Source organism: Lytechinus variegatus, chromosome 2 (genome assembly GCF_018143015.1).
Source record: "Lytechinus variegatus isolate NC3 chromosome 2, Lvar_3.0, whole genome shotgun sequence".
Classification (NCBI taxonomy): Eukaryota; Metazoa; Echinodermata; class Echinoidea; order Temnopleuroida; family Toxopneustidae; genus Lytechinus; species Lytechinus variegatus.
In genome coordinates, this window is record NC_054741.1 from 82,663,395 (window position 1) to 82,679,297 (window position 15,903).

At 37.8% G+C, this 15,903-nt stretch overlaps 1 protein-coding gene across 1 annotated transcript; it reads right to left on the reverse strand.

Annotated features, from left to right (window-relative positions):
- Positions 1 to 3,706: 3,706 nt before the first annotated feature.
- Positions 3,707 to 14,172, reverse strand: LOC121406986 (WSC domain-containing protein 1-like). Its single transcript, XM_041597859.1, has 4 exons — positions 13,953 to 14,172; positions 8,262 to 8,489; positions 6,389 to 6,506; positions 3,707 to 4,289 (listed from the first exon to the last, which is right to left on the reverse strand). Exons 1-4 carry the CDS (start codon positions 14,136 to 14,138, stop codon positions 3,907 to 3,909), a joined length of 915 nt encoding a protein of 304 aa, XP_041453793.1. The 5' UTR covers positions 14,139 to 14,172; the 3' UTR covers positions 3,707 to 3,906.
- Between the last annotated feature and the right edge of the window lie 1,731 nt (positions 14,173 to 15,903).

Sequence of the window (15,903 nt, forward strand, 5' to 3'; positions counted from 1 at the left end):
TATTAATGTAGGAAGATACCCAATTACCCATCCTTTTCATGCTTTACAAAACATAAATAGAGTGTCCTCTCAAATCTCAAATTTTCCACTCGCGCTCGCATTACATGTATTCATACTCTCCTGTTCATAATTACAAAAAGTGCTTCGAACGTCCTTTTTTTAAAGTCGGAATGTCAAGGATTCTTAGCTCGCGCTTCGCGCTCGAATTATTTGATTTGTGAAACACGTAGTCTTCATAGCTTGATGCAAATAGTCATCAGGCCAGAGCCTTCATTATAAAATTTCTGCTCGCACTCGCAGTAATTATAGGCCTATTGTTACAAACGCATCTTGTTCAGGATCTCAGACATTGCTCAGAATGTTCAATTTTCAGGACAAAATACATGAAACAAAATGCATTTTCTCGATCGGGACATTTCTTGGATCTGGGTCCCTGAGAACTGGTTAATTAATTTCTTTACGTTTACTTAAGGTATACCAATTAACTCGCCTTGGTTTAATATTTCTAGTCCGTCTGCGATTTATTGCAATGCGTATCATGCAACCGGAGCCGCGCACTGACGTTAATTTGTGCCTGACGTTATCTAGAGACTAGACTGGATCTAAACTAAATTTATTTAGATATACGACTGGTTCTATATACACGGACCAGTCCTATTTAACCAAGACTACCAAGCTCATTTATCTAACGTAAGGAAACTGATATGACAGCATGGACTATAGTCGGTTACTATATTATTACAATTATTATTACAAACTACTTTATCATGTTTATCCCTTGACTCCATTGCATAATGGAATCTACCATGGTAACGATGATCTACAGCCAATCAGAATCAAGGATTCTATGCAAGTTACAATTGGATGGCAAAGGCGGATGGGGGGGGGGGCAAAGCCGGCCCATGCCCCCCTCCCTTGAGAGGCACAATCAATATTTGTCATGTAGAAATGCCGTTAAAACATAAGTGTGCCCCACGCCCCTTGAAAGCAAAGACTCCTTTTTTTTTCTTTTTTTTTTCCGTGGTCGAAATATCCTTATTTTTTCCTAGGGAAAATGTGCCCCCCTTTTAGAAATTCCTGGATCCGTCCTTGCATAATAGTAACTTGTATGCAACGGGTCCCAGTTATTTCACGGGTGGAAAAATGCAAACAAATTCGGATTCTATGTTTTATATTCTATTGTTGGTTCAAATATTATGGCTGACTTGTAAGAAAACGAAAAACCGAAAAAACATATACCTTGCTCAGTCGCTATACACGCTCATGGACATCCAATCGACCTTTCACTACAAATGTTTTATCGTATAACGAGTTTTGTGTTCAAAATGCTGATTTCGGTCGATAAAAAAATGTCCTTTTATTTGGGGGTAAAAATAACGCATTTTCATTATCAAAATATACATGATATACGCAGGCATTTGCAGGTCTGTAACATGGATGGCCGTATGACTGTAAAATTAATGAAGAGTCACATTTCATATCATTTTGTAGTTTAACGATACGTTTTACTGTTCGAAATAACTATTTTTCTCGCTCAGTCGCTTTGCTCCTTATACTGTTATACAATCGTTCCTTAATATCATTGTATACCGAGGTCTCCATTCAAAATGTTCCTATTCATTATGGTCACGTGTTACTCCTTTTGTAGAGGCGTCGCTCACCGGGATTCATAAATTTGGGGTCAAAGGCGGATTACTCTACCTTTTTTCTCTTCATTGTTCAAAATATCTGGGGCATCTGAGCGGGGTCAAATATGCCTTACAAGCCCACATGCGCCCTGTTTTGCTGAAACCGACCGTTGGTGGGTTACACACATTACGTTTTCAATCATGTCAGTTGTGAAAACAACACTTTTGTTGCATAATCGCTGGGGTCCCTCGTACACTTTAAATAGTCCCTTCATTGTATGCATTTTCTTTGTATTGTACAACGTTTGTTGTTTAATAAACTTTCATTTGTTACAATTATCATGTGGCGGCGGAACGTATATTCGTTTGGGGGGCAAGGCCAAAAATAAGGGCACTTATTATGACAAAAAAGAAAATTTGATGCAAACGGATATTTTCACCATGACATTATCATGTGTGAAGAACCTGTGTGTTTTGTAGTAATTACGTAGAGCAAAATTTTTAAGTGATTCCTGATTGGTAAGAGATACATTTAGATTTTATATTTTTGCGAGCGAGCGGTTTGGAAAAAAATTCAAATCTGAAGTTGTAAAACTCGCTTTTTTGTCAGTTATGGGCATAATTACTGTTAAAAGAGCGTCCTTCAGAGATGTGGCGAGCGCGCGAATCGGAAGCTCAAACTTTTGGAAATTTCATGTAATAAGACATGAAAAATGAACATACCGTGCAGTTGTTGTAATCATGAAAAAAAATGTGAATCGAACTAAAGATTTAACGCGAGCGTCAAGCGCCAGCTGAATTTTTATTATACTGACCAGAAAAAGGAACCTTTTAAAGATTGTATATAGTGACTCATGAATAGAATACGGGCTACATATTTCACCAATCGAATAATGCGAGCGAGAAGCGCGAGCTGAAAATATGTGATATTTTAACCAGAAAACTGGACGTTCTAGGCATTATTTAACCAAGAACAGAATGACGACCGTAATAAAAAAAAATTGTTGTGTGCGCGAAACACGAGTAAAAATGTGATATTCCAAACTGGATATTCAATGCACTTTTTTAACCATGAACAGGCATGACAGGACGAATACTTTATACTTACAATGACTGATGCGAGCGCGAAGCGCGAGCGAAAACTTTTGTGATTGTCTAACCTGAAATTTATTATACTCTTACTTTAAACAGGGTAGACTATTTCATCTTTATAAATAGGGAACATTTCATTTTTCTTACATTTTTTGTGGGGGGGGGGGGCAAGGACCCCATACCGCCGCCCCTGTGATGATTGTATTTGGCTTCGATACGCCTACATATATTTTTAATTGGATGCTGTCACACACCGTCCGTGATGGTATTTTTGCTTGTCTATCGTAGAGTGTATAAACTGAGACCATCTCGCCTTGCCTGATTGATATCCCTGGCTACACCAATTTCTATAGTATAGCATATAAAAACCCCGCTGTACTATATAAAAAAGTATATACGATGGAACATTATCCCATTTCGCGGCACTTCCATCTCGTGTTATTTTGCGCCATTGATTCTAAAGTTTGAATATCACTAAAAAAAAATCATACAAAGGAAGCGCCAAATTACACATATTTTTTTTTCCAAAACATATCACAGAGGTTTTCGTTCTTCGCGTGTATGGAAAAGGAAACATTCCTCTTAGTGCATCATCCCTTCCCCATTTTGAGCTCTTTCGTCTTCGAAATCGATTTTAATAATCTAAGAAAATAAAATCATGATATGAATTAGAGCAGGTAAAGGTTTCACAGAAATTTCGACATTTCTGATCTTCAACGCTACTTGCTGGAAGGAATATCTTCTGTCTGTGTACCCATCGACGTGCCCCGTTTTTCGATTATTAATGTGGCTAAAATTAATGCTTTGCTATCATATGACCAAGATTTACATTTTATACCACTCAATGAATGCCCTTTTCTCTTCTCAATTATTTTATAAACTGTTTTAGAGGAATTATTTCAATTTCCCTAAATCTTTTCCCCTTTTGGAGCGTTCTATTTTTTTTTAATCGCACCAAGTCTATTGAGTTCGAGAGATTTCTTTTGGTTTGAATTTGATGACACATTGAAAACTTCGCGCGGGAACTCCTAGGCCTCCCAGCCTCCCTTTGTTGGCACGCTTCGTGTTCACTTACCATCCCCTCCAAAATTAAATCCTAGCTACGCGCGCTTGGTCATGACCGCTTATCGATGTTAAGACTATGTTCCCTGTTGGAAAAAAAATGAAATGCCTTGGTTCTACAATATTAAATATCATTAGGAAATGAGCTTAGTTCTAATGGTGGTTTCTCCAAGCCCTCCTGATCAATCAAATCAAGATATTTTTTCAAAGATTCCTCCACGGGACTCCTATCTACCTGTGAAAACGGATCCAGAGTTTTGTCCAATTTTGGTCTGTGAAATTGTCCCTCTGAATTTCTTACTGTACATGCAAGTCTTTGTTCATCAATCGTGACGTTAAGATAATTCAATATTCGTCGCAATTCATCCTTAAGGTGTAGTTGGAGTTGTTCATAGTACACGATTAACATAGACTTGCAGGTGTGGCCCAAGTGGTTGCATTCTGAGATATATTTCTCGTAGAGATTAAACCATTTCGGGGCTTCATCCTTGACAAAATTACTCCATCCTGCAAAGAGAAGTGAATAATATTGATTAAATATCTTCAGACAAAGAATTGGCTTTAGTTAGAAAGATTCATAAGAAAATAATAGTTTTGCTATGATTATGTCAGGAGAGCCTTCTCAATAATTCACTATTTGCCTTTAAGTTTCAAATGCAGATACAAAAGATAATTTATCGCTTTTATTACGATCGAATTGTGCTTGGAAAATGAATTATAGGGCAAGGAGTCAACGTTTTAAGGGGGCGCAATATGGCGGATCTGACAAAATTGTTATTTTTGATTAAAAAGTCGCGAGCGAACAGAGATAAAGCAAAAATTGCGAAAAGTAAATCTAACGTGATATAATATAATAATGTAATATTTCATTCTTCTCTCTTTTCTTGGCTAGGTTAAAGACAAAAAAATATCGGTGAAAGGAGTGAGTTTGATATATATATATATATATCAAACTCACTCTAGCCGGTGCTTCTGGAGCCCGTATCTACATACATCAGTATAATACACAGTTACAGGGGCGGTGGAGCGAAAGGAAAAGGGCACCTTTTCTATTTAAAAGGGCACTATCTTAAAACAAAGAAAACATAATATACAGTGGCGTAATGGTGCATATATTTTGAGGGGGCTAGATATGTCGTATCACGCAAATTCAAGAGAAGCTGCGAGCGAGGAAAAAAATTTGGCATTTTTTTAACGAAAATCCAATTTTGTGATAGATTTTGACAACTTATGTATAAAAAAAATATAATATTTCACCCTTCTCTCTTTTCTTTTCTATTTTTTTCTTGGTCGTGAAATATTTGGGGAGGGGGCAAGAGCCCCCATCTGTACGCCTATGCTCATCAACCCCACTCACATTACTCATGAAGGTTAAGGCACGTAGGATTATTCTTACAAGTTTTGTAATAACATAATTATATGAGAATATTGCTTTCTTGTTTCAAAGGAACACTCGTTAACACATAAAATGGGTCCTTCTCAGGTGTAACAATTCTGTCCGGAGGAAATGCCCTGGAACCGCCACTAATTATTTCATTAAATTCATTTCCGTGGTTTTTTATACGATTTCTAGTTTCTATCTGTATTTTTCCGTTTTTTAAATTACAGTTTAGTCATTTCATGTCATCATTTATGTAAAAAAAAAATATCAGTTCATAATAGTAATACAAAGCTTTGCCCAGATAATAACTCGGAATTTAATTTCGGTTACATGTATGGTATTTGTTGTAATCTTGATTCTGTTTTCAACAGGTCATTGATGAAAAACAAATTATGGCTGATACTTTGTACCTAAACTTCTCGTCTTAGCTAATGAAGCCGCATTGGCGAGTTCTTACAAGACAAACCTCGCTTTTTGTAAGTGCGGAAGTAGTTGAAAAGACGAGTTAAATTACGAGAACGTGTCTCGGGACACCTTTAAGCTTCCTTAACTTTCTGATATGCTTTTCACACTCCACTCTTTGTCCTAAATTGGGCTAGGGGGGGGGGGGTCTTAGCCCCACCAATTTCCCGGGGTTAAGCTTAGCCCACTTCGTTTTCACACTACGTTTTAGCAAAGTGGGCTAGCACGGTAAATAGTACGGTACTATCTGGCCCTGCAAAAAAGCAGGGTTACTGAGCCGGCTTATTGTGGTGCTAGTATCACAATTGCGGTGCTATTAAGAGGTGCAGTGTGAAAACGAAAAAGGGCTAAGGAAAGTGGGGCTTTGCATTAGCCAATCACATAAGTCGAATTGCACATTAATCACGCTCTGTATGGTAAAATCATCAATATTCATGAGCTGAGGGATAGTCCGGGGTTAAAGCATTAACCACGGTTGATTAGATAGTATGGGGTTAAGAGAGAGTGTGAATCGAAGAAAAGATAGTATGGGGTTAAGGAAATGCAGTGTGAAAAGCATATGAGTGAATCAGCATTGTACTGAAACATTACAAACCATTGAGATTTGTCACGTGATTTTTTTTCCCAATACGTCAAACATGTTGACAACGCGTCCATCTTCGTCCTAAAAATCGAAACGACCGGTGTAGCGGCGAATACTGTGACTGGCAGATATGGTACAAACCGCCGGCGGATCGTGTTCCAACTCTGGCGGATTCGGTACCTATTTCTCCCGCGATTTCTCTTCGGCAGATATCGGTCTTGCTATCGTTCTTGCACGTACTGCATAGTGTACCAATCCCGCATTCTAAATATCCAAGGTTGAATAACCTATTGAATATCTCCATGTTTAAATTAGGAGGTTCCAATTAATACAGGAGAGTCATTTGCCCGATATTTTGGGAATGTTATTCTCGTAATCAAGCCAGGATTTCCTGTAATGCATTTTATTATTTGATAATGAGGGTAATCGATCGTTAAAAGTCTTCTTTTGAAAATAGAACACTGTGCGTTTATCTGCATGAGTAGATTGTGCATTTAATGATTTATCTATTTCTAAATACTTTCAACCCAGACTGTTATGTTTTTACATCATTTTGCCTGTGTTATATTTTTTTCGTATAAGCTGGCTTTTATCCCCCCCCCCCACCCCCCTCTCTCCTCTCTTTGCTTACTCGCGTTTTATTTCTTAAGTGAATATCGACCTTGCAGTATAGAGCAAGGTTTTGTGTTATCCTTTTTTAAATTGTAGTCGCTAAAGAGAGAGAGAGAAAAAAAAGCAAGCCTCTGTTTTAGTTATTGAGTTTGATTATTATATACTTTTCTTTAAAAAAATGTCCCCTTTTCTCTATGCAGACATATTCCTGCATGCACAAGCTTGTTTTGTTTTGTTCTCTTTTATTTGTTCTTATGTGAAGTTGATATATTCATTATGCCGGTCATAAGGTCAGATATCAGCACTGGTAAAGAAGAATGATAGATTTTACTTAATATACAATTTGACATTTTTTTTTCTCCAGAGAACCATGAAGATTAAAGAAATTTAGGCTACAAAAGCCATTTTCTTTCAATTTTGCTTTGGATTTAATTACATATGCTGGATTATCCAACTAGAACATGTTTTTTTGAACAAATTTGAACAAATAGATTTTTTCAAACACTTCAACGAAAAGTTAGATGAGATAAACGAAAACAACCATCTGGTTAATATAATATGAGGTGATTTTAATATCATTAGTAATATAAACTTGGACTATAATATGGGAAGTAGTAAACAGAAAACACCCGCGTAATCTCATGTTACTTTGATCAATTCTTAGACCAACATAATAATGGAGGGAAAGGAATGCTAAAAAACCATTCACTCACAGGAGAAATAAAATGGAACATTACAAAGATAATTTATTTTGGTTTTAGCAATCATGAGACCTGCTAGGAGTCTAGGAATTGGGATTGATGGGAACTATAGAACTGCGACTACTCGGCGACTACCCGAAGTCAAATTTGTACTGTCCGAACTTTTATCGCATTAGTCCAACGGGCTGTCATGACGGACGGATTATATTATGCTAGTCAATTGGCCTTTTGCAAATTCCGCATTGTATTCAATTTCCCCATGATCTGTCAAAGGCTAGCCGCTTTAAATGGATGTACGTTGAATTGTCTTATTTCACAGCTTATATAGCCACATGAAAATGGCAAATGAAGACAATTTTTTAAAGTCACGTCAGGTTAGAATATTTAAAAATTCAGATCGCGCTATGCACTAGCATAAAACAAACTTACTCCACGATATATTTTGAAACATTTATCAAAGTAAATGAAAATATAATCTACTTTAAAAAAAATTGGTAAATGTAGAACCAAACGGCGGTTCTCCTACCATTTCGGCCAAAATTTGAACCAATCATTTGGATCTGGCGGGCCCGATCGACTAGCCGTTTGGTACTGGCGGTACTAATCGGCTACTGTACTCTTTTTGGACCGCCGGTATCCGGTCCAATATTATTCGGCGACCACACCGGCACAAAACGGTGGACCGAAGTAAAAGATCCGTCTTCCCAAACAACTGTTCCTTAAAAATAAGCCTAGGAAACAAATTTACCTTCTGTTTTGAACTCGCCGTCGTATGCAAATCCAGTCTTATTCGATTTCTGTCTGTTAAACTCGGCCACCATTGCTCGGTATGGATTACGTACAATCAAAATAGCACTATCCATTTTAGGATGAAAAACATGTGACTTGATTGTCAAAGTTCTCCCAGAGAAGGTTGGAACCTTTCCACCTATAAAACCTGTCGAAAACAGCATTGGGGAAAATACAGAGTGCGATATGGTTCACATTAATTATTAAAGTCTCAATGAACTGTGCTTATGCCTACATTAAACTGATTTTTTAGAAACTGGTTAGCATTCTGATTTAATTCAGTTTTAAATAAAACACAATCTATTTTCGTCCATAAGAAAATTAAACTTTAGTATTGATAATATGCTTTTACATAGCGCCATTTATCTAGAAGTATTCTATTCCGAGGCGCACAAGAAAAGAAAGAATGAGAGAGTTTGGATGAGTGTCAAAGTGTCAATAACTAGGCCTATAATACTGTGAAAAAAGATAAGACTTCAGTTTAGATTAGGTCTCCAGTGATGATATAATTCTCAAATTCAACGATACATTATTCCAGACAGAAGGCACTGAGGCAGTTTAAAATATATATAACATGTTAATATTTGAACTTGAATAAAGAAATCTATTTCCTGAATAAAGTAAACAAATGAAATAGAAACAATTACATACTAAAATATAATCCATTGGCTTAATAGCAACCAAAATACATCAGCAGAAAAAGAGCTTCTCATTTAAGGTATGAGGCAAAAACATTTTTTTTTTACTTCTCCGGTTTTCATATTGATCTCTTCTTATCATTGATTCGGACCATATATATTGCCCTATGTATTATATGAATACTAAATTATTATAAATTAATAAATTCGTTTTGACCATGTTAAATAGATATTGCATGTTATATGTGAAAGATTTTGGAACTATTGAATTTTTTTTACAAAATAGTAAGAAGAATATGATTGTTAGACTTCAACTGGAACCATGAGGCTATACTGTTATAGTTTGAATAATCATGGTCGTTGATATTACAAACCACAATATAGATCTTGGCGTCAGAAGTAATTTTTGTCACAGAATTTCATTGTGTATCTAATTGTTTTATTGAAAGTGGACACATACATTATATACAGTGCATCCCAGACAAAAAGGGATTCAATGTTATTTTTTACCATCAAAATAATTATTCATTCGCTTCACAAGATGTATATCGACATAAAGATAAACTTCTTCTCTTTCATTTGAACCCCTTCTCAACGTTCATAATAAACAAAACAAAAAAACATTTGGTAATCGGAGCTAACAATGCACGCATGACTGAGTAAAAATTCCATTTGCACGAGCAAATTACGAATCTGAGTGAGTTTTTCTGGCTTTTACAGTATACATGTATTTTAAAAACGAAGTTCATAACTTAGATATTAATTTATCCATCCTTCATATGAGACCTCGTGCATAAATCATGATCGGAGCATTGTTGAGAAACGTTACATGAAATCATGCTTGATTTCCACCTCTTGGACGGGTCATGTGAAAAGCGAGCATTTCCAACAAAGCGGAAGACATTGGGCTACTGGGAAAGCCCCAGTCACATTACAGACCCCGGACTACCCAGGACCATCCCCGATCTGATCTGGGCTGGTCCGGGGAGATAATGTTGGCGCCTTGCATGGGCATCCTTGGAGGTCCATTAGTTTTGACTGTCAAAAGCACTTGGCGTCATCCGTGGACTGCCGGGTAGACAAACAATCCGGGATGGTACGTGTAGCTGCCGTGAAGGTCTGTGTGGCTGCCTGGAGTATCCCTAGCAGTCCATGTTCTTTTCCCCCCAATGTTATACAACACTGTTTCACTTTATGAACCTTTTCAGTAGTTTCATTTGTCGTGCTGGTCAATAAAGCTACCGTATTGCTCCGTGTAGCTGACATATTGGTCCTTGTAGCTGACGTGCTGGTCCGTGTTGCTGACGTGTCGGTCGTGATGACAACCAGGAGATCCGTGTGGACGACGTGCTCTGCCGCTCCGGCATGCGAAATTATTTTTCCTACCGCAGTTGTGGACATTAATATGAATATTCATGTATTTCGTTTTCGGAATAGGACTACGCATGCGCGTTGAGAGTGCTGATTCATTCATGGCATGCAACGCAAACGGCCACAATTTTTTTTTAAGAATCCGCGCGCATGCGTAGTCTTTTCCGAAGACGAAATTCATGAACTTTTATGTTGATGTCCGCAACTGAGGTGGGAGAGATAATTTCGCTGCCGGCATGGCCCGTGTATAGGACAACCCCCTTTTGAGTAAAAAAAAGTAAGAACGATATCACTCAGATGCCTGAAGACTTCAGGAATTCTTTCACTGGGTCTGTCTTCGCCATGTTGATGCGATACGTGATTCTCAAGCAATGACGTGCCCACTTGTGATTGGTTATAAGTGCGAAATTCGCCTGCTTCCCTATAGTATTAGTAAAGTTCTCCTTGATCACACACTCAACAACACAAGTGCGATTGAGCGAATTGATTAATTGTTTACTGAAAGGAAAATTGAACACTCGGAAAAGTGAGGTGGCGGACGACGAAATATCGTGCTGAACACTCCCATCAGAGTGAACGTTTGTTCGCTCTTTACGTCGAGTGACGAACTACTCGTTTACAAAAAACAATAAACAGAACCGAAAGACAAAATGGACGCTAAAAGGCGAGCTGTGATTGGCTGTCAAGGTTAACAATTTAGGCTTAGTACCAGCCGTTAAGCCTCCATTGTCTTCAATGGGACAAACAAGGTAGGAAAATAAAATGAAATTGATATTCGAGTTTCGTTTTATGCCAGCGAGTGCCTTAAATAAAATGTACTTGACTACTAACTTAGAATAGATCCAGACTTCTACTGTGCCCTATACTAGGACTTCGAGTCGGAACTTGCCATATCTGCCGCATCGATATTACATCGCATCATTCCAATATGCGGACATGCCTTCATGCAATGGCCCGAAGGCGGGACCCGGCCGAGGTAGATCCATCGTACGTTGTACAGTGCCAGTCAGTCCGCAGCCCATCCGAAAGTATTTTTTCAGCGGTATAATGAGCTATTAAGACGATCTTTGCTCTTAGAATTGTCCATTTCTCATAAAACTGGTCTTATTTTACAGATAAAAGGGCCATATCGTGTTTTAAGTAACTGGAGACCTAAACAATTCCCCACCTAAAATTCTTTCTGTCTCTCCTACCTTCCGAAATTAAACAGTCCCTCGGACACAGTTTAGACGCAGGACAAATAATGCTCTGACAACCAAACTAACTTCTCATCAGCATCAGTAAAAATATGAATGGGCTTTTAAAACTAATACTAAAGCTGGTCTAAAATCAAACATGAAACGATTTCGAAATTGACTTTAAAATCGATTTTGAAATTTCCCTCCTCCTCAACCATGTCAACAGCAATTTCCACTTGTAGACAGTTATAATTCTAAAATCAATTTTAAAATCGTATCTCAAATTGATTTGAAAAGTTCAAACATATTTAAAGACAGTTGGATAGCCATGAAATCACCTTGTCAATCCCTATTATTTTCTCCTCCTTTAGGGCTCTTCCTGTATTAAAAAACATTAAAATCCCATAGACGGAGCCCTGAAGGAGGACTAAATAATAAGGATTTACAAAGCGATATCGTGGCTAGCCAACTGTTTTAGAAAATTATTGAGCTTTTAATACCAATTTGAAATACAATTTTACAGTCGATAGTATAATTGATTTCAAAATCGATTTATAAGCAATTTTAAATTCATAATCAACCTAATTATTCCATCAACCCCTCTTCAAAACCACTCTGCCACTTTCAAACAGTTGGCTAGCCACGATATCGTCTTGTCAATCATTATTATTTAGTCCTCCTTTAGGGCTCTGTCTGTGGGATCTTAATGTTTTTTTAATACAGGGAGAGCCCTACAGGAGGAGTAAATAATAGGGATTGATAAGGCGATATCGTTGCTAGCCAACTGTCTTTAAAAAGTGTTGGAGCTTTTAAAATCGATTTTAAAATTATAACTGTCTAAAAGTGGCAGAGTGGTTTTGAAGAGGAGGGAAGAGAGGGTTTGATGGAATAAGTACCATTACGATTTTAAAATTGATTTAAAATCAATTTTAGATCAGTTTTAGTATTAGTTTTAGCCCATTCACATTTTTACTGATGCTGGCGAGAAGTTAGCTTGGTTGTCAGAGCATTATTTGGCCTGCGTCTAAATAACTGTGTCCGATCATGCGACTGTTTTAACGGAAAGGTAGGAGAGACAGAGAGAGAGAAAGACTCCCCGTTGAGCTCAACGTATAGTTTCGCACGCGAGCACAAAGAAGATCAATCAAGCAAATCACCAAATGCAATGTCTCGAGAATTTAGGTAGGGATTTTTTTAGGTCCTCGGTTACTTAAAACACGATATGGCCCATTGATATATAAAATAACAGCAATTTTATGAGAAATGGACAATAATTGAGAGCAAAATTTTAAAACGCCGATCGAAAAGATCGTCCTCACAGCTCTTTACGTGGAAGACAGCTGGTAGCCATCTCTTTCGAGGACGGAGTTTTTTAAACATTTTTATTTCTCCTCGTACATAGACGGATCGCTATCGTGCAGCCACCATTATGGGGTTAAAAATGCAAAATCCCCCAGACGGGGATCTTCGATTTTTGTCTTTATTTCATAAAAATTTATGAAAATAACTGTAGCAAAATAAATATTATTATTCCGTTTTGTCCTAAAATGCACCAAAAAACGGAAGGAAAACAGTGACTAATTACTTCGGCTGTCGCTTCCCTGTTTTATTGGAACTTATACATGTTATACATAAACATATGGCCATTGGGTCCCTGTACAGATCAAGCTAGAACTTCGGTCTCTGTATTTGGTGAGTGGAGCCAACGGAGTTCAGCGGAACAACGGACATAAGACAGACTGAAGCTTTTGGTCTAATATATTGTTACTGTATATAATATGCATTAAAATCCATGACTGCATACCGCTGAATATAACACTTTCGGACGAGCTGCGGACTGACTGGCACTGTAACTCGGCTCAACTCACATTAGCTTGCTCCATGCTACCAATGCACGTCGTGTCCGACCGCGGCCCGCCTTGGGGCCATTGCATGCAGGCATGTCCGCATATGGGAATGACGATGTCATATCGATGTGGTAGATATGGCGAGTTCCGAATCGGAGTCCTCGTTTTAGACACAGTAGAAGTCCGGATGTATTCAAAGATAGTTGAGCCACATGGCTGATTTCCTTGTTTGTTATGTTAAAACAGTAGTCGAATACATTTTTAAAGGCATGTTTGCGGCTTAAAACGACGAAACTCGAAATTTCAATTTCATTTTATTTTCCCAGCGTGTTTGTCCCATTGAAGACACCCCCCAGAAAAAAAATCGCCAAAAATCCAAACCCGAGTGATTTCGAACGCGCCCGCTACCCGAGTGATCATAATAAGCCATTACAACTGCGCATTGATGTAATATTCATCGACCTTCTTATATGATTACCTTTATTACGCCACCTTTGCCGTCTTCACACTGCACATGCCATCAGTGTGAATTCTCGGACCCCCAATAAACTATACAATATGAACTGGAGTTTCTTTCTTTTTGTTGTTGTTGTTGTTGTTGTTGTTGCAAAATTAAGAAAATAGGGTGTGGAAAAGGAGCGGGTGTGAAGGGTACCTGCATTGACGAGTATGTAGCTTAGATACATATCACCCGTAGCGTATCCGGTTGATGTCTCTATAAGATGTCTCATCCATGTATTACCAGAACCTGGAAAACTTGCTAGAGCTGTCAATGGGAATGTTCCATTCGGCATCAGTTTGGTATCATTGCAGGAAACAAGGCCTGTATAGTTTGACAAAGAAAAAAATCGGGCATATTTGAATTTGACCCTTCATAATTTAGGGTGATAGACTGCACCTTAAAGGAGAAATATATTGATTATGAATGTGATCTTATTATATATCAATGGAAAGGTAATGATGTGGGGATTATCAGTGGGTCATTCAAAAAAAACCCGAAAATAATCCATAAGGTGAAAATCGCCGATTAAAAAACGCTAAAATGCCTCTCCGAAATATGCCTCGCATCGGTCTCTGAATTGACTCGAATTTGAAGACGTCACTGTCTGTACGAGAGGCGTGAGTGGCTCTCCCACGTGAAGCTCCACTTGCATGCATAACCTGTTGCGTGGGTACGTTTTCTCCACACTGTCACTGAATACTTCAATCACAAAATTAAAGAAAACCCAGAATTTTATCTAGATTTGTATTTTCAAATTGATGATTTTGAAGATGAAGAGAATGATGATAAAGTGAACAACAAAGTTACGTAGTTGGAGGTTAATTGGGGGAATCTACGCCGAGGATGATGAGTCGGACAATTCAACTTGCGACACGATCATATGCCGATTCGCTACCAACTCATGCAGCTGCTACAAAAAATAAGAAGGAAAATAATGATATAACTGTACTTACAAACAAGTGAATATAATCCGAACCTGAAGGCAAATCAACTCGACGAATAGCAGCAGACGATATGCATCGACGATAAACTTCATGTGGCTGGGATAGTTTGTCACTCGTTCTGTTAGATGTAATTTTTATCTCATTAATTTGACAAAATTACGAAATTCGGGGAATCATTTATCTATATAAAAATATAGTAACATCTCGTATTATTTTTTAAATTACGATAAAACTTTTTTAGCATATGTGATCGTAAACAAACCATCACAACACATGCCGTTTTGCTTGCTCGCCTTGGCTGAGAGAGTAGATCTTTGCACGTGTTGCACAGCTCTCAATCAGCAAGGCGATCAAGGAAGGAATACCGGTACATGTGTTTGAGATGGTTTGTTTGCAATGACATACAAGCTACGCATGTTGGGGATGATCTTTTACATCTAATTTTAATTTATCTCAACGTTTTCCTTTTTTTTAGATAATGCGAGATGTTACTATATTTTTATATTGATAAATAATTCCCCGAGCTTCGTAATTATGTGAAATTAATGAGATAAAATTACATCTAACAGAACGAGTGACAATCTATCCCAGCCACATGATAAATTCACCAAATCCCCCTAATGAAACATTTCCTATTTTTGTGTTCGCTATTACTGTTGAGTAATTACCAATATTCTTTCGGATTGGATGACTGTAATGGTTACACTTCGTAATTCCGAAGGTTCTTTATTCCGAAGGTTCGTAATTCCGAAACACGTAAATTGCCTATACCTCGATGTACGTTAATCCGAAAACGAAAAAGGGTTCGTTAATCCGAACATTTGTGGCGTTATTCCGAAGGTTCGTAAGTCCGAAAACAAAACAGGGTTCGTTATTCCGAAGGTTCGATAATCCAAAAACGAAATAAGGTTCGTTGTTCTGAAGGTATGATAATCCGAAAACGAAATCAGGTTCGTTGTTCCGAAAGTTCGTTAATCCGAAAACGAAATAAGGTTCTTTGTTCCGAAGGTTCATTAATCCAAAAACGAAATAAGGTTCGTTGTTCCGAAGGTTCTATTATTATTACCCTGGCTTTAGCTGGGCTGCCTAGGCGCCCAAAGGAAGGCATTTAAT

Coding starts and splice junctions, on each gene's coding strand:
- LOC121406986 (XM_041597859.1), bottom strand. CDS start 14,138: ATGCCGAATGGAACATTCCCATTGACAGCTCTAGCAAGTTTTCCAGGT. Junction 8,490..13,952: donor CACCCTATTTTCTTAATTTT/GCAACAACAACA, acceptor ACCATATCGCAC/TCTGTATTTTCCCCAATGCT. Junction 6,507..8,261: donor TCAAAACAGAAGGTAAATTT/GTTTCCTAGGCT, acceptor TTAAACATGGAG/ATATTCAATAGGTTATTCAA.